We start from the raw sequence: 25,977 nt of genomic DNA, 5'->3' as shown, positions 1-25,977 counted from the left end.
ACAATTACATGATTGTCTACTCGTACTGCGCTCGCCACAACATATATTTACTATGTTTATCATCGAGACTTGTTTTCATAAGAAAGAAAAGAACACTTTGTACAAGAAAACTATTTTTGAAATCGTTCACATTTTTTTACTGGTGATAGAGTTTTATTATTGAAAATCAAACTTTTGAATGTATTGTGCAAATGTCTAGGGGCCCAATATTTCTACAAGACAAACGTATTGGTGATCTGATAAAAATGGCATATTTACGGTAAATACTAGATGTATGATGACAAAGGATGGCTGAAAAGCATTGTCACTATTTTCTTAGAATCGTATGCATTTTTTCACAAGAACCCCCCCCCCCCCCGTTGTATATGTCAGAGATAAAATGCGGTTTCACGAGAATTTAATTGTCTAATAAATTTGCACAATTTGGTCAAATTGATTACCTAATTACAAGGTTTGCACTTTAAAAATCCAACCATCCAAAGAAAAATATCTTAATATCCAAAATAGTAAAATTGGAAGGCGTTATAGGCCAATAAATAAGAGTCCTCACTTGAATGTCTTTTTTCTTCATAACAAATAACTTTGAATGTGTCTTTGATTTTGTATAACGTTACCTGAGTTACACAATGTCATTATTTTGGTGCTGATATTAGATCCATACCAATTTATCTACGTATACGTGTAACAAACGACAAAGTTCGTATACATAAATCCGTGAGGTCGAAAGTCGATGGTACGAGTGCCTTGACCGTCGCTCGTCAGCCACCGAATAATTGAATATGGCCAGCAATTACATATAAAAAAGAAAACACAATTTTAACAAAAGATAATAATTATTTATATGTCACGTCAAACAAAAGTCATTAAACGTTAAAGTGAGAGAGGAAAAGATTTCATATATTCCTCTAAAAACAGTTCGCAAACCTCAAACAAGAACATTGCTTTAAAGTGTCCCTAAATATACAAGTCATTTACCATTACTTTTCTTTTAAGACAAATAAACAAAGCACATTTCAGCGAATTATTTGACCGTATAAGTAGTCAAGATTATGTATTTTTCAACAATTTTAGACGTCGTCATCATTTTTTTTTATCAATTAAAGCCGCATTGAGGTCATTAACACTCAGATTTGATAAACTGATAATCACAAGAAACCAATAAACAAATGTCACATAGAATATCTTATATCTTTTTTACGGCTAATTATTATCTAAAATTGAATAGCTTTATATTTTTAAAAAAAAATTCATAGATTAACACTTAGAACTACTACGGGTAACATGCAAGAATGTGACCAGCAGCTAAATGTACATTTAGCGTCCAAAAATAACATATTTATTTCTAATTTCGGGATAATGTATATGGATTTAAAGGATTTAAAATTCTTTGTTTAATGATTGATTTTTTACTGATTGGAAGTCAACGCTAAAAAGTCATGTTTATTATAGACGGTGTACTTTCTCCTTCTTTTGTGCATGTGTACAGATGAAAATCTGTTGTCTGTCTTGGATCAAGAAAAACCTCTAAAGTATACACACAGAACTATACACACGATCGAGTGAATGCGACAAGGTGTGAAAAGTGACCGCTTGTGTATATGTGTTTGAGGCTGAAATAAACAAATCTAAACATTGGGGAAATACATGTACACTGTTAAAACAAAAGGTCTGGATGTTTACATTTGATAAAAACATAATTACGGCAGGGTGCAAGGGGATTATCATTTCTAATAATTATAATCTGTTTTAAGTTTAAAATCATTTACAAAGAACTACACACATGTATTGTTTGTCCAAGCGCGATATTTATTATTTTAATATCTGCTTCGTGAGTAAGCATCGATGTCAAAATTCATAAATTTTCTATTTCATTAACCGATTGCTTAACATTGATCGTTTGGACTTAACACTGGGGTATCGAGTGTTTCGGGAACAGGGGAGGTTATTAACCATACTACATTTGTAAGGCCCCATTCACAATTATATATAATTAGCGCACGAGCACTTTACATCAATTTGCAATCGAAATCTTTTGGCTTTACACAATCGATTCCATACGTTGCACGAGCTCTCGCATTCGTTGCATCTCCTCAAAATTGTGAACATGCACAATACTCAGATGCCACTTAATGCGATCCAAATTATTGCAATGCACAAGAACGATGCGCGATTTTTAGAGATAGTAATATGAATTGCAGCTGCTCTCTCTCTCTCTCTCTCTCTCTCTCTCTCTCTTTCTCTCTCTCTCTCGAGAATAACTTAAAGCTATGTAAAGTCCAGAATGTACACACTGTTTAAAATAGTTCATAACAATAATTAAAAAAAACATGTAGCATTACCACGAATTGTGTGAACATTAATATTTACAATGTTTAAGAAATCGGCGATGCAATTTAGTCGAAAACAAAAGAAATGATTACAGTTAAAGAATGGAAATTAAATAATCAAAACATTTTTGTAACGCTTTTAATAAAAATAACACTCTCAAATTTTAAGATGTTATCTAATCCCGTATAAAAAAAAATCTGGCAAACTATTGAAATTATCCGATCAGCGATAATCTCCGTCCGTATTCATCGAAAAACATTAAGTTAATAGCCGTGTATGGAAGTTGCACGCTTTTTTGGCCGTTTTGGGGCGGGTCTTGCAAAAATTATCTTGCACGGTACTGTTCGTTTTGTGAACAGCACGGTTCGCTTTGTGAACGGTACGGTTCGCTTTGTGAACGTTACGTTCCGTTTTGTGAAAGGTACGGTTCGTTTCTTGCACGGAACGGCCGCCGGTTCGTTTTAGAGGTGTGGTAGCACGTTTCAGGGTCTGTATGAACAACAATTTTTTATGGGTTTAAAAATAAAATTGTTTAGCATTCGTAAACAATTTCGTATAAAATAAAGAAAAAAAGGTCTGCTCCCTTTAATTAGGGTTCAAAAAACTCGTAAAGTATATTACAAAAAACTTGAAAATGACAAAGATTTTGTTTTGCAATATAAAAGCAAAGTTGTTGATTGCTCAATATTTGTTTTAAAAAAAATCATTGACACTCCTGTATCTACCGTAATTGAGAATTTTTATCCATCTACTAAAAGAGGGTATAATTCTGAAATTGTATCAATATTTCATGGTATCATTTAATTAAAAAAGCCGCAGAGAAGACATACTTCTTTCTTCTAACGAGATCGTCCCTAGTTTCAATTTGCAAATTGTTGCTACAACACCATAAAATTTTAGGAAAAATTTAAAATTAACAAATGCAAAATTATAGGAAAAAGCAAATTATGAAATTCGATCCTGATTTAAAAAAAGTAATCCCAATCAATATTTTTTTTAACTAATTTTACAAGAAAAACTAAAATTTCGTAGAATAATATGGGAAAATGTTTAAAATATTGATTTAAAAAAAATACATTAATATTACTATTCTCCGTAAAAAAAAATTCTCTGTAAGCATCCTCATAATTTCATATCGCATTTAAGGATTGCAGTGACATGCTTAAACTTTTGATAATTTTTTATAGTTCACTTTAGAATTGTATTATCTTTATAATGCCCTGATACCTAGGACATTAAGATTGGTCAGTTAAATCATCTTATATCTCATGATATGATTTTTTCTTCTTTTTATTTAGTGTTTAATGTATGACAAAATCTTGATGCATATTAGATTTTCACAAATATTTTTTTTCTAGAGTTCACTTTAGAATAAACCCTTTTCAAAATAGAATGGTACAAGAACTATTGTTCAGGTAAGCGATATGTTGCCCATTGGCCTCTTGTTATATGTTGTGCAAGTTGACTCTGTGAGAAAGTGTTACTTGATAGTCTATGGCTTGACAATTTGGAATCAAGATTTTAGTTGCTTACTTAGGGTTCTGGTAAAAGTATTTGGGAAGAAGCAATGTTATTTTAGGTGTGTCAGGTTCATGAAATGTAATGAACAATTACATGATTGTCTACTCGTACTGCGCTCGCCACAACATATATTTACTATGTTTATCATCGAGACTTGTTTTCATAAGAAAGAAAAGAACACTTTGTACAAGAAAACTATTTTTGAAATCGTTCACATTTTTTTTACTGGTGATAGAGTTTTATTATTGAAAATCAAACTTTTGAATGTATTGTGCAAATGTCTAGGGGCCCAATATTTCTACAAGACAAACGTATTGGTGATCTGATAAAAATGGCATATTTACGGTAAATACTAGATGTATGATGACAAAGGATGGCTGAAAAGCATTGTCACTATTTTCTTAGAATCGTATGCATTTTTTCACAAGAACCCCCCCCCCCCCGTTGTATATGTCAGAGATAAAATGAGGTTTCACGAGAATTTAATTGTCTAATAAATTTGCACAATTTGGTCAAATTGATTACCTAATTACAAGGTTTGCACTTTAAAAATCAAACCATCCAAAGAAAAATATCTTAATATCCAAAATAGTAAAATTGGAAGGCGTTATAGGCCAATAAATAAGAGTCCTCACTTGAATGTCTTTTTTCTTCATAACAAATAACTTTGAATGTGTCTTTGATTTTGTATAACGTTACCTGAGTTACACAATGTCATTATTTTGGTGCTGATATTAGATCCATACCAATTTATCTACGTATACGTGTAACAAACGACAAAGTTCGTATACATAAATCCGTGAGGTCGAAAGTCGATGGTACGAGTGCCTTGACCGTCGCTCGTCAGCCACCGAATAATTGAATATGGCCAGCAATTACATATAAAAATAAAACACAATTTTAACAAAAATTAATAATTATTTATATGTCACGTCAAACAAAAGTCATTAAACGTTAAAGTAAGAGAGGAAAAGATTTCATATATTCCTCTAAAAACAGTTCGCAAACCTCAAACAAGAACATTGCTTTAAAGTGTCCCTAAATATACAAGTCATTTACCATTACTTTTCTTTTAAGACAAATAAACAAAGCACATTTCAGCGAATTATTTGACCGTATAAGTAGTCAAGATTATGTATTTTTCAACAATTTTAGACGTCGTCATCATTTTTTTTTATCAATTGAAGCCGCATTGAGGTCATTAACACTCAGATTTGATAAACTGATAATCACAAGAAACCAATAAACAAATGTCACATAGAATATCTTATATCTTTTTTACGGCTAATTATCATCTAAAATTGAATAGCTTTATATTTTTAAAAAAAAATTCATAGATTAACACTTAGCATGTGGTACATAGTATGATTATACTAAATGGTTCTGCAAAACTTTCAAACTTTCGAAAGTCGATAGAGTTTCAACTATATCAACGCGAGATCAATGTCCAGCATAAATCACAGAAAAAGATGTTAACACATACGCCACAATATACCTCACGCAATCTATGGGTTAATAAAAAAAGGCAAAACAAGGTACTCTAATAAGACAAATTGTTAAACACCATTTTTCTCCAAACATTGTAATATTGTTTTGATTGCTTAAACATTACTTCTAGTTTTTCGACAGTATAAAAATTATACAATATGTCAAGTAATAAAACAAACACATTTTGTTTACACTTTGTTGTGATTTCTAAATGCTATTATTTTCTGAAAGTTTCTCCGGAAAATCAATTTCTTCTCTCTTTTCTTCATTTTTTCATCATGGTTCTTCTTGTTGCATTGTTCTGAAAAAAAATCGTTTTAAGGACGACAGACCCAATTCGTTTTGCAAATTTGCTTAATATCAATTTCTTTGTAAGAATCAAAGATGTATGTAAGGGTCTGACTACTCATAGTCACCAGTTTTCATACCTGAAAATACATGTATCTAGGTGTTAAATGCAAAAAGAAACTAAAAGTTAGTTGATATTGGTAATTTTTCTATGAAAATTGATACCCGTTGCTATGATAAAAAGACTAAGAAAAAGATTAAAAACTGAAAAATTAAGTGTGATTTTGATATGCTGTAACTACTGATTTTAGACAATTTAATTTATTGTTTTTGTTGGAACTTCTAAACATATGCCTAAAGCCATTATATACCACAAAAAATCATTAGAATGCAACACAGAAATGTTGCTGCAGTGAATTAATATTGCATAAAAAATTACACAGATTTCTTAGATTCTTAGATTTTTGAAAAGTCTCTAGTAATGACAATTTTTTCAAAGAGAATTTCATTTTTTTTTTCTTTAAGATCAAGAGATTTAGTAAATGAAAAGTGCCAACAAGTTTATAACATTTGAAATATAAATTCTTTCAGTGATGCTTCATAACAATAGGTTTGTTTGATTGGGTTTAGCAGGGCCAACATTTTTGAAAAACACAATAGAAAATCTTGCTTTGAACTGTATTTTTCAATGAAATATAAAATAAATACGGAACAAATTTCCATTTTTAGGTCACCTGAGTAAATTCAGACGACCTATTGCTATCCGTTTTCGTCCTTCGTCGTGCGTTACCAACTTACATTTTTAACATCTTCTTAAAAACTACATGGCTGAGTGTTACCATTTTTGGTGTGAGGCATCTCTATGGTAAGAGTAACCTTAATTGTAAAATTCATATCACCCCGGGCGCCACATGTGGGGCCAAATATGCAAAAAAAAAAAAAAGAGCAAAATGTTTTATAATTTTTTTCTCTACTTCCACACATATGACGAAAAAAATGGTTGCATAGTTATGATGTCCATGAAGCCCTCTACCAAAATTCTGAAATTCATGGCCCCTGGGTCAGGGGTTCAGGCTCTAGGGTGGGGCCAATATGGCCACATAGTCTTAGAAAGTCTACTTCTCTACGCCCGTATATATTTGTTAAAAACTAAACGCATGATTATGATGTCTATGAGGCCCCCTACTACCATTGTGAAATTCATGACCCCTGGATTAGGGGTTCAGGCTCTAGGGTGGGGCCAATATGGTCATATAGTAAAAATGTAATAAATCTTAGAAAACCTTCTTCTCTACTCCCACATATGTGGGCAAAAAACTGAATACATGGTCATGATGTCCACTTACTCCTCTAAGTAAATTGTGAAATTCATGGCCCCTGGATCAGGGGTTCAGGACATGAGGGGGAGGGGGGATATGGCAATATAGTGTTAATGCATATAATGTGTAAAAATGTTCTTCATTCTTACACATCTGTATAAAAAAAAAACTGACTAATAATTATGTTTACCAGGAAGTCCTCTACTGAAATTTTAATTTTCATGTCCCCTCAAGGAATGGTTTTGACTCTAGGGCAGGACCAAAATGGATTTATAGGTGTTTATGCATCTAATGTTAAATAATTTTTTTCTTTACTCCCACACATCTGAAAGGAAAACTGAATTCATAACTGTGTAGACCAGATCTTTCAGTTTTTCGCCAAAATTATAGGTTTCACAGTTCTTTTTGAAAGATTTCAGGCAGGGACGTCGTCGTTATTACAAATATATAATTGTTAACTACTATTTTACTCCAGTATAAAACCTAATTAATTAGATGCATATATGAGACTCCTCGACAAGTTTGTATTTGGGTTATATGCTACTCAGGTGACCGTTAAGGCCAACTGGCCTCTTGTTTACTAATGAGATTTATCTAGAATGCCTACAGTCTCTCCAAAAACGAAATTAAACGAGCTCCTGATCTCCTCTTTAAAATGATATCAAATATAGGTATCAGGGTTACTTTTTTCATGATTTACCATAGAATGTCAAAAAATTGTTTCATTCTCTACATAATTTCTATCAAGCCGTTAAGTACGGGAAAAAGATTCTTTCAATCAATAATGACGTCATAATGGTTATAGCACCTAAAAGACACTCTGGAATCCTTTACTAGATCTTGACCTTAAAGTTCAGACTTTATTATCTTTATACAAAATTCTTCTTTTCAAAGAAATAACTGTAGCATACATACAGCTATTATATAATAACTTATAGCCCTCAAAACCTTCTTAGACACAATTGAATGATCATGTAAAATTATACATATATTTCAATGTTTGATTTTTATCTCTTATATCATAATAATATTACCATGCTTTATAAAGACTTGTTCTGTACCTTATTGCTGAACGTTTTTCTTCGTTTTCTTCGATAACAATATATTTCTTTAATATCAAAAAATCGTCAAAACACTATTTCTCTGCCAGATTTTTGAATATGTGCTTGAATAAAATATCAAAAAACTTAAACTTTTACGTTGTAGATATCTTAAAATGAGCTTACTTTTGCACCAATGTAAACAGCAATCAGTCCTTGTTGGACAGCAAAGTAGACGGTAGGGAAGAAATGCGATGTTGAGGGGAGAGGGGATTCTCCAGTCATAATCATTAATGACTGTATATCTCTGAAACCGCCATAGCTTTTCTGAGTTCTCCTGTACTCTCTCAAATGTGTAGCTAAAATGATTAGAAAACATACAAAGAAAACATGAAACGTAAACAACATACACACACATATATACTTAACATGATATACTTTCAAATGGATTTGTTGATAGTCATAATAGTGCTACATGTATTTTATTCCGTATTACATTAAATAAACCCACACTGCTTTCAAATCATTTTTACCTAAACATGGCAATTACTAGATTGACCAAAAGGAGGTTGGAAAACAAAAGATAAATGGCAGCCACAGCCAGGACTGTCCAGTCTTGATCGGGACATCGTTCTACGGAAGAGTCAGCCTCCCATTCAGATTTTACAAGGGTGCAGTTTTTTGGTCCAGTACCTTTTATCATATTTCAAAAAAACAACTATATATATATATATATATATATATATATATATATATATATATATATATATATATATATATATATATATATATATATACACAAACTGGTTTAACTGTCTGAGATATCATGTATACATTTACACATTTGTTTGTAAACATGTTAAAGAAGTTCAGACAAGAGTCACATGGGCCAGATATCGCTCACCTGAACAATAGTTCATGTATCATTCAATTTTAAAAATATCAAAATGTTTTATTACATGTATGAATTGAATTCTCAAAAGTATTTAATACTCTCTTAAATTATAAGATTTTAACATACGTTTTCATATAATCTAGGTTGCATCAATGAACAATATTAACAATGAAATATCTTAAAACATTTTCTCTATTTCTTTTGAAAATGTTTTAATATTTTGGTGAAATTTCAATTGAAAAAAAAAACCTGATCAGGATTTCCTTTTTTAATCGGGATCGATTCAAATTTGATAAATCGCTATTCTTTTATAAAGTTTTGCATTATCGTTTACTTTAATTTGTTTGTAAAATTTAAAACTATGTTCTTAAAGCTATACACGCTATAATTTACCTCAATTTTGAATGACAGTGAAAACGCATGTGTTTGTCTACTTATAAAAGTTAACCTTAATCTGTAAATTACAATGGTGAATTCCATCTCGTTACAAAGATATAGATTTTTAATTGTTTATTTTCCTGCCAGGAAAATATACCTTTTCATGAATATTGATGAAGGAAGAGCAAACCGACCTCATTGCGCATGTCCGCAGAGAACTAGGTGGTCGTTATTGTTTGCCTAATTAAATATCCAACTTGATTTTTAATATGCTTAACAGCTGTTAATTTGAAATACATACATGTATAATAAGTAAAATACGTTTGTCATTCACGATATACTTACTTCTGCATTAACATTTATAGGATCTATAAATAGCACACAGGGGAAAACACAGGTCTACGTCATTTTTTAAAGGAAGTATTCATATCTACTCACAGGCTTGTATTATTTTTCTTTTGTTTGTACTCGTATATCGGACAAATTTATGCTTTACTGAAAATATCCTTTCCTTTGGGAAACTATCACAATTATGAAGATGTTGACCTTTCACCAGTTTTGGTATCATAGACTAAATTCAGCTGTCGATATCACGTGATAGATTGATATTCACGAGGAGGCTTTACTTTCCTGGCAGGAAAATAAATATTTTTTATTGTTTAATATATGATGTATTTGTTACGTGATCGAATTGAGCATTATAATTAACAGCATAAAGGTAACTTTTATTAGTAATCAAACACATACATTTTCCACTTCATTCAAAATTGACGCAAATTATAGCGTGTATAGCTTTAAAGTTAATCTGCTTTATATTCAGGAGCAAAGGAAAATAATTTCAAATATTTTCAATATTCTTTATAAAAGCATAAGGGCCCCAACATTTAGAACATAAAAACCCTTGACCTAGGGGCCATAAAATTCATGATTTTAAAACTGACACTCTTCCTCATATACCAAATTTGTTTGTAATTGGTTCAGGGCTACCTGCGAAGAAGCTAATTAAAGATACGAATGGCAACGGACAAAACAGATAGCAATAGGTCACCTGTGTGACTCATGTGACATAAAGTGTTGTTTGGTATTTAAAAAAAAGAGAAGAATGGGTATTGCGCTAAAACATTTATTTACAAAACGTTCCTGAATAAAAATCGATCCTTTTCATATTTGCTATTAAAACACTATCACATTATAATGTCATTGGCCTCAATTGGAATCCTTCTAGTAAGTTACTGCTGCCTTTCTATTTTTCATAAACATTTTTTTTTATTAGCACGGGTAATTTATAAAGTTTTGAATAAGTTCTTTTGATCAATATTTTAAAGTAAATATATATTGTTTCGTAATGCAAACAAAAACCAAAATATATAATATATTAAGGCAGAAATTAAAAACAAATTGTTACCCTCAAGGGTTTCAAGATTTAATTCCCCGTATAGCTGCCAGTATGGATAGTATATTATTTTCCAAATTCTCCAATCGGTCCAATCTCCGTTCCATATTGTTTGATGGTCTGGCCATAAGTTAGCATGGTAGTAGATCCCAACACCCAATACAACAAAGACGGCTAAAATCAGGAAACTAAGAAGATCTTTCAGCTACAAAAAAGGTACACGGTGTTTATAACATGACTCTTTTTTATTTCACTAATCCAAAAACAATTTCAAAGGGACTTACACACGCTTTTTAAGATTTATTAAGGTCTTTCGTTTGTAACAGAAGACCACCTTGCAAAGGCTTTTATTCTTTTCCTCGATTATAATCTTTTGGATCTTACTTTAGACAAAATTTGAAAGAAAACTATACGTCATTTTTATAAACGTCACTTCCATTCTCGATAAATAACATATTATGTTTTTGCTTATCTTAAGTTTTTTCCAGAAATGGAAGACCAAAGATGTTGAGGCAAATGTTTGGGGAATAAACTCCATTCGATTAACATTTGCTTATGAAAATGTAATGTATGAAGTAGAAGCTCACACGTGCTCCCAAAGGTTTATGAACAAGCAGTGGTACAACAAGTTGGCCCCTGACCTTGTTCCTTTCTTAAAGGTATATGAATTTACAGATGACAGTATTCATGATTAAAGAAATAAATTGTTGTATCATATATAATTACCAAAAAACCCCAAAAACTATTTAAATGTCATTTTTCTTAAATTACGCCAAATTAAATGATAAAATTGTTTTAATTCAATTTTTGTTTGCTTTATATTCATGTGACACACTGCAATATTGTTTAAAGAGTGTATACTCGTAGTGCCAGTCGCATATCAAAAGGGCAGCCCTTTTTTCCGTTCTTCACTTGAATAAACACAATTCTCCCCAACTATTTTGTATTTACACATTTGTGTTGTTTTTCAACGATAGAGACGCTTTCATAAATGCTGAATATCAAATTTATTTAAAAATCGAACTGCGCATTCTCGACATTTTGGGCTTTAACATAGTGATATTTCCCGTAAAATAATGATTTAAATTCTAGACTTGTGCCCAAGTGTCCTTGGTTCACCAAAGTGCCGAATGTTTTTTTTTATTATGCTTCGCTTTATGATTTTATCTTTACAATGATGGATTTTACCAGTATATGTTTTGATTTAGGAATATTCTCAATAATAGCACATGGACAAACATACATTTATCCCTATAACCTATTCAAAACATAATTAATGGAAAAAAATGTTTCAAAATTCGTACTCAATTTGTTTCTAAATCCTTGCAAATGGTCCTAAATATATTTACCATCTCCTTGATCATAATAAGTGTAGGTCCCAGTGTTCGATGGATTAAAAACACTTCCAAGAATCTTAGATACATGACCAGTAGGGAAAGGGCAAACATGCGTCTGGCGATGACAAAATTTTCATCAATATAAAAATGACGTACAAACAGCGCCGATACGAGCAAAGCATATGACAGCAGATCCACTAGATTCCAGAAGTCATAAAGGTATCTCTTTATCCGGGAATAATTGCTCCTGTGGGAACGACCATGTGCTTCAAGACAGCCCTAGATATAACAATAAGTCAAACGTACATGTACTAAAACAATTAATTCAGCCAAAAATACCCTCTTAATGAATTAGGAATCGTTCGGTAAGTATTATTAGTGGATCACTTTGGTCGGGCAAGATCAAATCCAATCAAGCCCGAAGGACCAGAATAGATCTGGTCACGCTTCGAAAGCAATTATCACCTCTTAAGATCCTCATTACTTATATATTTATATATATTCAGCCATTAAACAATTAAAACATCTTGTACATTTGAGGATAAAAAAATAACGTTTGGCTTGTTTCTGCCAAAAATGACTAAAACTGTCGTCAGAAGATAAAAAAAACACACTACATTTTTAGTTCTATATACGTGATGCTTGTAAGCAAATAACGCAAACAAGAGCAGAAATAATGCCTGTTTAATCAACTGAAATAGTAAACATACCTCCAAGTATGGCACTTTTAAAACCCTATTAATATACCAAAACTGACATGAATTCATTAAAAAAAGATGCGACCGCTCTAACAATTCGGCCATCTAGGCAAGACGAAAATCTTGCTATTGTTGACAAAAGGACTCTAGAGCGCTGGCCGCGTACCACACGGTTGTCCATGATACAGGTAAATCACAGTTAATGAGACAGTACAGCTGAAAACACATGTGTAAATAACTTCAGATTTACCTATTGTATCGGTAGGAAAAACAAAATAACGTTGATTGTAAAAGTTGAAATACACACAAGTCCTTTTCACATACCTAATTAACGTAATTTTGTGCTTCCTGAAATTTAAGGGTCTTACAAACCGGAATAATCTTATATCGTTTATTTGCACCACATGGATTTCGATTGACAGTAATTGACACATGCTAAAAACAACAAGATCTTCGTTCAACTACGGTCATCATGGTATACGAGGTAAAAGAAACTTTCTAAACGGAACACATCATCACTTTCTCGATACTTTATTTATGGTTTATCAATTTTGGTTCATTTTAAAACAAACAGACATAAATATGTCAAAAAAACCCTCAGTGGGGCTCAATTAGAATCAAAGTACTGAAGTACTGAAAGCCGGGCTCTTTTGTGTGTCTTTCTGCATATTGTGTAGTAAAGACTGAAAACCTCTCTCTCTCTCCCTCATGCTTTTAATGTCGGCAAAGCATCAGAGAGCGACCAAATTTTGTAAGCGGCTATAAACAAAAAATAAGTCTGTCTAGTAGAAGTTAAAAAGTTCAACAGTTGCTGCCTTGAATTTTGCAACAAGCATTATATATTCAATCCCCGTTTCTTCATCGTGCAGGAAAGTAGTTCATGGAAATTCATGCGCATTGTATGTGTCCAAAATGCATAGTAATGTTTTAAAAACACGTTATTAATAAGAAAAATAAAAAAGAGAGACAATTCATTCGAAATTTTAAAAAAGATACAAAATGCCAACACTTTTGACAAAACGTGGCTCTTTGGGGAACTATTTGGTATAGCGGAAGCTTTACCTTGACGCTGTTTGGTTTTTATTTATTTGTGCTATTTATAGTAACATTGGCGATTGGCCTGCCTATAGCCAGGACTCTGCTTTCAGCAGAGCCCGGCTAAAAATGAAATAAGGATGTAGAAACTCCAATTATAAACATGCAAAATTACATGCTTACAAAATAATAATTTTTATTTAAATAACTTTTAACATTTATTGCCTAGAAGAAGAAGAAAAGACATTTCTATCAACAAACATGTCCATAAGAATCTTTGCGAGCCCAACATGTGTTTTGTTTACAATACATACGCATGCACAGGAAGAATGTCTGCCATTCAGTCATATAAGCTCACTGAAAGGTGGCTGAATGGCAGACATTCAGTCACCTTTCCAAATCATTCAGTTAACAATCAGTTGGCTGAATGGCCGAGCTTCATCCTGCGATGCGTAATAGGATAAGACTGAATAAGACTGAACCCATAACTCGTTGCGATGTAAATATGTATATGTTATACGTAATTTTATTTTAAGGAGAAATTTTCAAAAAAATTATACGTTCTTGAGGAGTTCAAAAATACCGAACTCGATCGGAATGTTTTTTAAAGTCGGATTTTCGATAAGATGCGCCGTACTGTCTCTTTAAACGACAATTTGAGAGGATAGGAACAATATATATATAAATATATATATGTTCTCTTCTTACCGGCTTCTGGGTTATATACCGGTCTGAAATGGTTTGCTTTCCGGGTGAGGAATTTAGGTTGCACTTAGTATCAATACATGGAATATGCAATGTTTGTTTTTTTTTAAAAAGAGAAGATTGATAGAACAAAAGTCACTATAGATAAGGGTTTTCGGTGTATTACATGTAGTATACGTTCCCTTTGAAGTTTTACCATTCTTTTATTTGAATTGCATTGGTCAAATAGTACTGCTTTCGTTACTTGTACATCAAACACGTTTGATTTTGATACATAATGCAAAATTCAGCGTTTTATTGTAGACCTGTACCTCACAACATCTATATCCAACAACGTTAATAAGATAAAGTAAGTCGTACAGTTTTTTATGAAGTATAAGGTAGCAAGGGACAGTTTCGAATAAAGTACCCGTCAATAATTTTGTAAAATTGAGAGTTGCTGTACTTGAAGGCTTATGAGTGTTGCTAAAATTCATGAAATGATTTGTAATGATTATCATTAGTTAGAGGGGTGTCTCTTGTTGAAATTGATATGCAATATGTCGGCCCCTTATGTTAGGTACATGATAATCAGAAGTAAAATGCGAAACCTGCGGCTGTGATTGTTGTGCTGACTTTACACAGTGAAATTGCAAGTTACAGACGGGAGGTAAAATAACACGAAAAGTAGGCGGATGGGACATTGTAAACTATACACCGGTAAGTTTCTGACATGTGATAGTGCAACATGCACGCGGTACGGAAGATCAACCCTCTGCAGGGAATTAGCTGGGGGAGGTCTAAAAAGCTGAAAAATCATGAAAAATTAGCAAAATATGAAAGGGTCAAAATCTCATAGAAACCAGTATGTAGAGAATTTTACAGGTTTTGATTAGTAATTTTCTTTAGAAATTGGTGATTGGCCTTATAAACAGTGAATTAAAGGTCTTGTGCTGAATGGGAACTGAGGAAATTCTAGTTACAGAGTTCCGAAGACATGCATCCCTTGGCTACAATGAATTGTATCAAAAAAACTGTCCCCTGCCACCTAAGCAGTAAATTCACGATCAACCAAATAGTTCGGGGAAATGCGATGACAAAACTACAATACAAAGTGTGTGTGTGTGTGGGCGGGTGCATTCACAATAAAAAAAAACTTTTTTTTCAAAATATATGTGCCCCTGCACATTTGTCATTTAGTTTAGTTTTGACATTTAGTTTAAACAATATATAACATATTGAATGATATTTGGCAGAAGGCACAGCCTGTTCTAGCCCCTTCTGTCATTGTTTCGTCTATCATTGTATTTTTCTTACTAGGACAATGGTTGTCGAGTTATTTTCGAAATGCATTTCTACCAATATGTCAGTCCAATGAAAAAATGACAAAAACAACTGTCAACCATCTTAAATATGATCGAATATATCGTATTTTCGTCAATGAAATACATGAATTCGCTTAAAGATGAAAACTGGTTTTGTATTCTTTCAGGGATATTAGGCAGCAGAACTATAGAAATTAAAAAATGATAATATGGCGGTAGTCGGGGATAAAGAAAACAATGTGTTTATATACATTCATGGTAATTTCAGTACTTTTAAAGATTTTAATATCTTAAGTAATAGTTTTATTAAGAGTAAGAATGGTGATTTTAAAAGAATTAATGAAAGCTTTTTTGAGATTCCTTATTTGCATATTCAAACATGTGTGTCATGGTTAACTTGGTCGTGGATTATGTCAAAACATTGTCCTATGTATCAAAATTATATAATTACAAAACATCATTTTAATTTAATTTTAATTTTGACGTTTGAAAAGTACTTGTTAGAAAACAAATATCTTTCAATCTTTTATTTCAAGAATACGCACAGCATTAGTTAAAAATACCTTATTACGTGTAAGTTGTGTAAAATTTTTACTACTTACGAAACAGCTGATAAGTTCTTCAATCAGATCCCCAACACCCCAGAAATACACGTAGTATTCATAAATTTTGGCGATATCCTGCACGTAGTATTCGGTGTCAACACTTGTAAGTACAAATGCACTGTACATAACAAGCATTGAAAAAAACAGCATCTAAATCAAAGGAGCAATTAAAACTATGAAAAAGTACACCAACTAAAACTGTCGTGACCTCTGTATACATTTCATAATTAATCTACTTACGTAATTGACTACGTATTTTGTCAATGGTGCAGAAAGAAACTTCTTACGTTTGTGGATTGCAGACTAAAAAGATACAATTAATATTGGCAGGTTATTTGTAGTGATATACAGCAAACAAATATATTTATTCATCGAAAACAATCATACATTTGTTGTTATTTCTAATATATTTAAATACTATATATTAAAAAAGGTATTTTCTTTTCAAATCCATTATAAAAGATCTGATTTTCCCAGTGTGATATGTATTTACAAATCTGAAGTTGAGAGAGAGTTAGTTTTCAATTGGAATCATCTATTCATAAGATAGTTTTACTAAGAAAACAGATGAGAAATATAACATGGGGCTCAAGCTAAAAAAGCAAGGGAGCTAAAATTTTGAGCAATGCATTTTTTTTAATCATAAATATAGTTATCTGTAAATTCAAATACCTTTAAGAAAGGAACAAGGTCAGGGGCCAACTTGTTGTACCACTGCTTGTTCATGAACTTTTGGGAGCACGTGTGAGCTACTACATCATACATTACATTTTCATAAGCAAATGTTAATGGACTTGAGTTTATTCCCCAAACATTTGCCTCATCATCCATTAATTTAATGGCTTGTTTGGTATCCTCCTCGTACATACTGTCCATCATCCTTAGACAGCGTTGTTCGAATAACCTTCAACCAAATAAGGCCAGTATAGTTTTTTTTCGCCAGTAAAGCAGCTTTGCTATAAGTCTTTTTAAATGTTTTTTTTTAATCATTGTATCATATATAATGCCAACAAAACTCAAAACTACTTAAATGTCATTTTTCTTAAATGACGCCAAATTAAATGACAAAATTGTTTTTATTCAATTTTTGTTTGCTTTATATTCATATAACCCTACAATATTGTTTACATCACTAGTAGTGATATGTAGTTGTATTTTTTTCTGAGGGCACTCTCGCACAATATGTATTGTTTGTAATGACATGTGGTGATAACTAACAGCGCTCAAATTCAAAAGTTAAAGGAATATTACAGGACAAGAACAGAGAAACACAAGATAACAAAAGAGGTAGGATCAGGTACCATTGAGGAGTGGGCAATGTTATATCGGTAAAAATGTCATTAGGACCAAAGAATAGTGCACATCCTCTGCTGACTGGTCACACCCGCCTAGTACTCTTTGTCGTAATTGGAGAAAAACGAAAAGTCTGTAGACAATTAGGTAATATATTATTGTCTAACAATTACTATGAAAAACGTCAGGCAACATGCGACCTGGTTAAAGATTGTATTTACGTAACTTACTTATTTACTTTAATTAACTGAGAGACAGAAACACCATATTCAGGCGATGAAGGTATATTGGTACAGACGTAAGGAAAGGTGACTATAGAACACTTGAATTCATCACGGTTATCAGAAAGTTTGTTGTTAGGTTACCATCAATGTCCATTTCCAGTAAAATTTTAAAACTGATGACAAAGACTATGTGGTATTTTTCATTTCAAGTTCACTGGGGTATATCGAGTCGACGTAAGACAATGTAAGAACTATCGCGCATAACATTTTCTTTCCTTCTAAAATTCTACTTTTTTCTCTAAAAGAGTTAAGATTTATAAAATGCCCGAGTTTGAAATCTTAATTCGCCAGACAGTAGATTATATATTTTTAATGCAGATGTTGACAAGGTCTGAAAAGCAATTTAAAATTGAAATATACCATCGAGGGAGTCTGCAAGTCCAGTTCTTAATTCCATGGTTATATATTTTTATTTTCCGAGACGATATACGGAATGCTTTGCCTGTCTTATTATACCGGTAAACACAATCGATTAGATAAAGTAATTACTTATTTAATTCTATTTTATCCAAAAAGTTATAACGTCAAAATATATAAAATCAAGCTCATGCGTAATGTATTGCGACGTATGCAAGTTATGTTATACGATAAAGATGAATAAGTATAGCTTATCCGATAGACGTCGCAACTAGAACTATAGTCTGTCCCAAGATAATTATGCTGCATATTTGAACGATTTTTAATAAAAATACACATACCTGTGACTGAAGTGCAATTAAAATCGATGAAAGGGAAAATTCCCGAAATAACTTCATTCACACATTATCATTTTTCCCTCGTAAAAATTCACAGGATCGAAAACAGATTTCCTACGGAGATTTATAATGGGGAATATTGACATCTTTTCTCCATTCGGAAATACTCGGGACCCCTCGCGCAATTTTTCAACGTTATCATCCGGGCGTCTTCATCTCCTTGGCAATGGAAAAACCTCGTAGACTTTTTATTTTTAGCCGTGTACTGATACCCGACAAGCTAGAGGGGGCGTTTCAAAGGGGAAATCTTGGGATTTTTTCATACTATTGAATGAACATCGTCTGAACCAAGAGGTATTTATAAATATTGAATAATTTAAGAAAATATGCGGCAAAAATATCTTGGGACAGACTATAAATCGTATTGTTATGAATATCGGTAATTTAATTCGGAATGTTTTCACTAGTTAACAGATATAACTAAGTTTTCCCGATAGGTGTGTATCAATTTATCGAACTGACGCAGGTAATCGATCTGTTTCAAATTACTCTTATATTGGGCAGAATAAGTTAATGTATAATTCATCATCATGTTAAAACATTTTTGGTTGAATGGTGGTGGTTTATAAGTATTACACTGTACCTTTGTACGGCACAATTACGCATTGGGTCAAAGATATGTAACACCCTTAGTGAATCACCTGTGTCTGTGATCGCCCCCTTCCCCTTCTGAGCTGTTATGCATATAGTCATTACTTTAAACATGCGTCAGAAACAATGCATCGTGAACGTACAATTTCCACCTGAATTACCATGACGGTAATGTAAATCCAGACGAGAACATGGTGTATAACAATGATTTTAACTAGATTAACAGGAATAAGTGAAGGGCATATTTTATATGAAATAAAAGTAAATAAAAAATCATATCATAATATATACTTAAAGGACTGAAATCACTATTTACCTCTAATGATTTTAATTTTTACAGCCATATTCAATTCGTAAAAATATAACCAAATTTAACCAAAATTCGTAAACAAGAGATCAATTGGGCCACATTGCTCACCTGAGCAACACTGGCTTTATATATGCGTTCAAAGGATAATGTGCCATATGGCCCTCGGTAGATTAACCAAAAATGAAGATCAGAATCTTACACCTATTTTTGCATTTACTTAATCTTTGACATATTTACCTTTATTGGATACAATTTTCAGGCACGTAGCATCCCCCCCCCCCACTTTTTTTTCGCAGCGACTAATATTTTTAGAATTTATATATATATATTTATATATATTTTGGGAGCATGTAAAAAATTGATATGAAAAAAAGGAAATAAGGATTGAAATTGAAGTTATATAGTTTAATATTTTTAAACTTGGTTTTTCCTATTCACCATAGCTGCATTTAAAATATAAAGGAGCTAAAGCATGACCTCAGCTCTGTGTAAAAACATACAGTAGCACTGTGCGCAAAGCTTTGTATCTTGCCAATAACTTGACACTTAAATCTCAGGTTAGTAAATGAAAATTTGTAAACATTTAAAACAAACGAAAAATGCATGAAACAATTAAAAACGCAATTTATTTTTCATCATACATATACTTATATATTTCTTGCAGCGATAATAATCTCCGTGTAGATTGAAATTGCGGATCATCTTAGTAAAACATGTTGCATTAAACAACCATTACGTAGAGAACGTACCGAATTACATGTACCAACATAATTATGGTATTTTATAATATGTTGCTAGTGCATCATATTTTGCGCAGGTAGATGTAAACAATCAGCTGTCTGATTTACCGGTATACAGGTAACAATTCTAAAATACAGGTGATAGTTCCTGTCAACTGTTCAATTAAAAAAAAAAACGAAAATCAAAACAAGCTCAAACCACCGTCACAAGTGAAAATGTCAACTCAATTTACTTCACATAAACATCAATAAATATATTTTGGATGTTTAAAATATTCCCTTTGCATGTAAACTGTTGCATAACAAGCAAAATCATCTGCATTCAACGTGGCTGCTTTGAACATAGTCTAGTCCTCTGTCTCTTATCTGGTTTTCGATATATAAAATAGTGTGCCTGAAGTTAAATTGATTGACCCCCATCTTTAAAAATGCACTTCCTTTTTCTACAGGTTACAGTTTTTTCTGGTTTGATTAAGGATCGGTATTTTTATTTCAGCAATTTATATTTGCCTAACCATGAGGATGCTTTGTGGCAAATTTGGTTGAAATTTGCCAAGCGGTTTTAGTGAAGAAGTTTAAAATGTAAAACGTTTAAAGACGGACGGACAGACGGACGACGGACAAAATGTGATCAGAATAGCTCACTTAAGCTTTCAGCTCAGGTGAGCTAAAACACAACAGTAAAAATTGCCGATATTCGTTAACATTTGGTATAATGAAACATATATACGTTTAAAAAAATATTAAATATAAATAGAAATATTATCGTTCAAACCAACTGATCAAGAATTGTATTTAGTTACTTTGAATGTTTCTCTAGATCATTCGACAAGACCTGTTCCTTAACATTGCCAGCCTTTTTAGAAAGTTTCCCCAAGACTGCTGCACAAACTAGTCCAGTCACTGAAAAAATAAACAAACCATACAAGATTACATAAATAAATAAAAAAATTTCTACGTCAGTAGCATCACTATATATTAATATCATTTGCAATCAAAGTTTAAGGTTTATAGGAATCGCCTTGTCCGTCTGTCTGTCATTTTTCTGTCTGTGCAATTATGTCCGGTCCATATATTTATTAGAGAGAAACATTTGAATTGGTTACTTCACAGAAAATTTGCTTATGATGTGAGAGTTTGTCAGGATTTTGACCAACAGTCATTTGGATAAGTTCGCACGCACTCGGACAAACATTAATATATATACCTTTTTCTAAAACACGAAATACTGTAAAAAAAGACTTACAGAGATGGTCCGTCCCTCTAAGCCAACATATTTCAGCCAGTTCCTTTCTATTCGCAAATATTGCCCATAGTAAAAGATCAGAGATGCTTAAATATTTGGGTGATTTGTTGTTGGATTCTGTATAGACAGGTATTTCTTCGGCTGAATTTGGTTTGATTTGGTTTTGTTGGGTTTGGTCTGATTCTTTAAAACAATGAACATTACCACATCAACCTTACAAGATACGTTCAGAACATAGTTTAAGTAACGACAAAACGTCTATCTCACACGTTTATTTCTATATGTACAGTATTCAATCTTTTAGATCAAAACAGGCAATTACAAAAATGTACTACGAATGCAATAAACATTAATGAACAATGAACAAAAGATTGATACGAAGAAGTACAAATCTACATTCACATAACATTTAAATGCATGGCATCAACCATGCGGTTCGATTTGAAGAACGTATCACGTGTTTGGCACTTAAAAATGTAACTATATTTATGATATATGCTGTACATATATATTAAGGTCAGACGCAACCTATTTTTTTTTCTTTTCTTTTTTTTTTACCTTGTAAAATGCAATCAATACCTAGGTGCCTTCTAAGACGAAAACTTAAATTTGAAAGAAAATATCAACAAAAAATTTCTTCAAATCTATGCTTATTATTATTAAAATTGAATGTATTGGAAACTATTTATGAAACATTGATACTGCTGCGCATAGAATGCTTAAGTTCTCGAACCACTGGTCAGGATATAAATAGAACAGGTATTCTGTATGTATTATATTTATATATTCATACTGTTTCTTTTGGGAAACAATGAACAAAAGATTGATACGAAGAAGTACAAATCTACATTCACATAACATTTAAATGCATGGCATCAACCATGCAGTTCGATTTGAAGAACGTATCACGTGTTTGGCACTTAAAAATGTAACTATATTTATGATATATGCTGTACATATATATTAAGGTCAGACGCAACCTATTTTTTTTTCTTTTCTTTTTTTTTTACCTTTCCCCACAACGTAAAGATTTTCATTAAGTAATTCGATTATCATATCTCTGTGTTATATGATACTCTTTTTATTTGTTTAATTGAAAATATACCCTATAATTGTATAATATTAAGGAACGTCCCCCGTGTCCTAAAACATAGGATTCAAAAAGAAGAATGCAAAATATACCTTTGTAACGAAGGATACATCGACACAGTTTTTTAGCTGCACTTGCAACTGAGGTTGGTAAACCGTTGAAGATAATCTCGTCGTCATCTTTCAATTTCTTCTTCTTCTTTTTTTTCAGCAAGCACTTGTATGTATGACAAACATTTCTTGCCTCTTGTTCTTTAATTTGCTGAACAATATATATATATATATATATATATATATATATATATATATATATATATATATATATATATATATATATATATATAAAGCACTGAATAGAATCAACAACACTAGGCATCTTAAAATGTCGGATTTCAATTTGGCGCTATGTTGGCAGTCGATTTATTACATTAGAGCGGTTGGCCGCATTGTCAACACCGTTTTGAGAATTTAAACTAAAACTGTTTAAATTGTAGTTGTTTTTTTTTTTACAGTTTCTTTAGTAGTCTTCGTAGTAGTTCTAAATTGATGAAGATGAATTTTTAAACATCAAGATGATAAAATCACTTCAATTTATTTTATCAGTACGTAATACATAATGACTTCTACATACCCTTAAAATCCATTGCATATGGAGACAGTCTTTTTTGAATTTACAATTCTGGCAAGATACAGTCTGAAAAAAAAACAACTATATCATCTGTTCTTCAAGTGGTGCATTTAGAAATTTAAAATAAAACCAAAACTTAAAAAAGATAACAAACCTGTTCATATAACTCTGCTAAATATTTCCTATCGAAGTTTACCCCTCTGTCGAGCAAAACCCTTACGTAATCACAACGATTTGCTTTCAATGCCTCCAGTAAAAGGACCTATATTTTAAAAGTGTGTCCAGTTATTCAAATTAGTTTTTTTTCCCCTCAATAATATTGTCGGACCACAAATCAGACACTCTATGAAAACCAGTATAAATACCGTAGTTTCATTTCTATTCAAATAAAATAAATAAAAAATCACAGAAATTCGTAGGCAATGATCCCATCGATACCATATGTAAGTTAAAAAAGTGCACTTCAATTAACATTTAATTTCGGTGATCAACTTAAGGACTGATGATAATGAAAATCAACTATTGTATATCATAGACCTTACATAGAAGTGTTATTATTCACTTTCAAAATAGTAGGTCAATGACCTACTTTTTGAGCTAATACCCACGAATAATCCATATAGATTTTACACCATGATTGAGATTTTCTTAATTGTGAAAATAATTCAATTTGCAAAACTCTTTAGTAAATGAAATACATTTTATGAATGGCTGTAACATTGAATAGATACAAAGCATTACGTTTTCATTCACAATTTTTATAGACATTCAAGTCCGAATTTTCTCTTTTAGTTTTCAAGTCCATACCCATTTTTGATTCAATAAAACAAAAAACTGAATGATAATGCTCAAACATTTATAGTATTTAACTGAGAATAATGACTTTTCCCTGCTGGAATAAAATTTATATGAGGTCAATGATCAAACTTTTGAGATATGGTGTCATTAATAATTTTTAAACATTTCTCAATATTTTTGTAGGATTTGCCATATGATTATTTTAACGAAAACGCAAGATAAAACCAACAGAAAATAGGCAAAATTATGTAGACTTACACATAAAACCTTAACTTTTGATATTATTGCACAACCAAAAATATTTCAGTGAAAAACAAAATCTTTAAAAAAAATTAATTCGAATTTCCTCTGTTTTGATAAAAGTTAAACTTTGTTTGAGCCTAATTCCATTAAAAAATGTCGAGTTTTATGTCAATAATAATTTAAACCATTGATACTTTTTGTGTTTAGAATAAATTTTACTCATGAGACTGAACTTTTTAACAATCCTGATTTCAGAACTCAAACCCTGAATAAACAACGTCCCTAACAACGAAATATACAAACATTATTATGAAACAAACATTGATGAAACCACAGTATACACCATAAACAACTTTAAAAATAATTAATATTGTTTATTTAAAGATAGAAGCATGTGTCTAACTTACAGGTCCACACTCCTCCATAAGATTCGACGACTCTTGTAAATACTGATACCCAAAAAAGAAATATAACGGAAGAGAAGTAGGAGCAGAGTACTTTGGATTCAAGATGTAGGGTCTAGATTCCTTAAATTCCTCTAACAGCGGGGTAATAAATGTCGCACTGGTAGAATTGGGACGCAGAAGTCTCCATGCTAATGACTTCTTTTTGTCTGAGTTGTCATTTTTTACAGGTTTAACAGCTCTTTCAGAAGGTTGATTGTGTAAAACTAGCAAAAAAGGTAAGTAGATGCATGGTGAACCATTTTGAGACTGCTGTTATTATAATAGAACTATATGTTTACAAGAAGCTCGTAAGTGTGCATTATCAAATTTACAATAAAAAGAACAGTATGTGTCTTCATGTTTTAAACCATATCAAATAGTTCTAAAAAATTATATTCAATGTTCAAAACGGATAATATATCAATTGATATTCATTTTCTCACCGTCTGTTTTAAGATCTTCTGTTGACCAGCAGCTAACGACCGCCTCTCCTACAATGTTTGACAGTTTCAGTGGGTCATCTTGGTCAAGATCAAAAATTCCAATCTGAAACATTAAAACAAATAAATTCAGTTTAATATTATTGCAGTAGCATTAAAGGTTTGATACGATCAACAGGAAGACATCGATTAAAATTTTCTGCAATTAAAAAGTCGTGCGTTTGTTCACATCTTCATCCTTTTAGCATAAATAAACGTTCAATATGCATATTACGTATATCAACAGTTCTGGTTGTTTTGTGGCTAAAGTCTTCGTATGTAGACATAGATATGCTTTTTACGCATTATAGTTGTAAGACTACAAAGTCCGATAGTCACGCCAAAGTCCAATAGTTTGTTGCACCCAAGAAAGCCAAAGTCCGATGGTGACAAAATAACAACGTTTGTGACGTCACATCCTGAAGACTTTATTGATAACTATGAACTAACGCTCCAAATGAACAAGATGGAAGGATATCTAGATAATCAGCGGACACGTTATGGCAACAAAGAGAAAAAGAGAGACAAACGATCCCACTTCGGAGCAGTTTTTATATCTTTGAACCGAGACTTTAAAAAAGGCGTATCAGTAATAGGAAAGAGTTAGGGGTAGATGACCGCAAACATAGAAAAATGCATTTCCTGTACTGAATGTATGATTATAAAATGTGCTTTGGATTAGTCGATGACGATCAGACTTAAGATCAATTATATGTAAGAAAAATTCGGTGGCCACACATA

At 31.9% G+C, this 25,977-nt stretch overlaps 1 protein-coding gene across 1 annotated transcript; it reads right to left on the bottom strand.

Moving 5' to 3' along the window:
- Positions 1 to 4,892: 4,892 nt before the first annotated feature.
- LOC128171951 (transient receptor potential cation channel subfamily M member-like 2) lies at positions 4,893 to 21,708 on the bottom strand. The gene is made up of 10 exons (XM_052837724.1): positions 21,554 to 21,708; positions 21,111 to 21,210; positions 17,007 to 17,238; positions 16,575 to 16,637; positions 16,332 to 16,484; positions 12,000 to 12,266; positions 10,663 to 10,855; positions 8,518 to 8,677; positions 8,171 to 8,343; positions 4,893 to 5,638 (listed from the first exon to the last, which is right to left on the bottom strand). The coding sequence occupies exons 3-10, from the start codon at positions 17,211 to 17,213 to the stop codon at positions 5,526 to 5,528; spliced, it is 1,329 nt and encodes a 442-aa protein (XP_052693684.1). The 5' UTR covers positions 17,214 to 17,238; positions 21,111 to 21,210; positions 21,554 to 21,708; the 3' UTR covers positions 4,893 to 5,525.
- Between the last annotated feature and the right edge of the window lie 4,269 nt (positions 21,709 to 25,977).

Source organism: Crassostrea angulata, chromosome 2 (genome assembly GCF_025612915.1).
Source record: "Crassostrea angulata isolate pt1a10 chromosome 2, ASM2561291v2, whole genome shotgun sequence".
Lineage (NCBI taxonomy): Eukaryota > Metazoa > Mollusca > Bivalvia > Ostreida > Ostreidae > Magallana > Magallana angulata.
This window is presented reverse-complemented; position numbering and strand designations above follow the sequence as displayed.

Coding starts and splice junctions, on each gene's coding strand:
- LOC128171951 (XM_052837724.1), bottom strand. CDS start 17,213: ATGATGGACAGTATGTACGAGGAGGATACCAAACAAGCCATTAAATTA. Junction 12,267..16,331: donor AAGAACTTATCAGCTGTTTC/GTAAGTAGTAAA, acceptor TGTTATATCTAG/GGCTGTCTTGAAGCACATGG. Junction 10,856..11,999: donor TTATTATGATCAAGGAGATG/GTAAATATATTT, acceptor CCTTTTTTGTAG/CTGAAAGATCTTCTTAGTTT.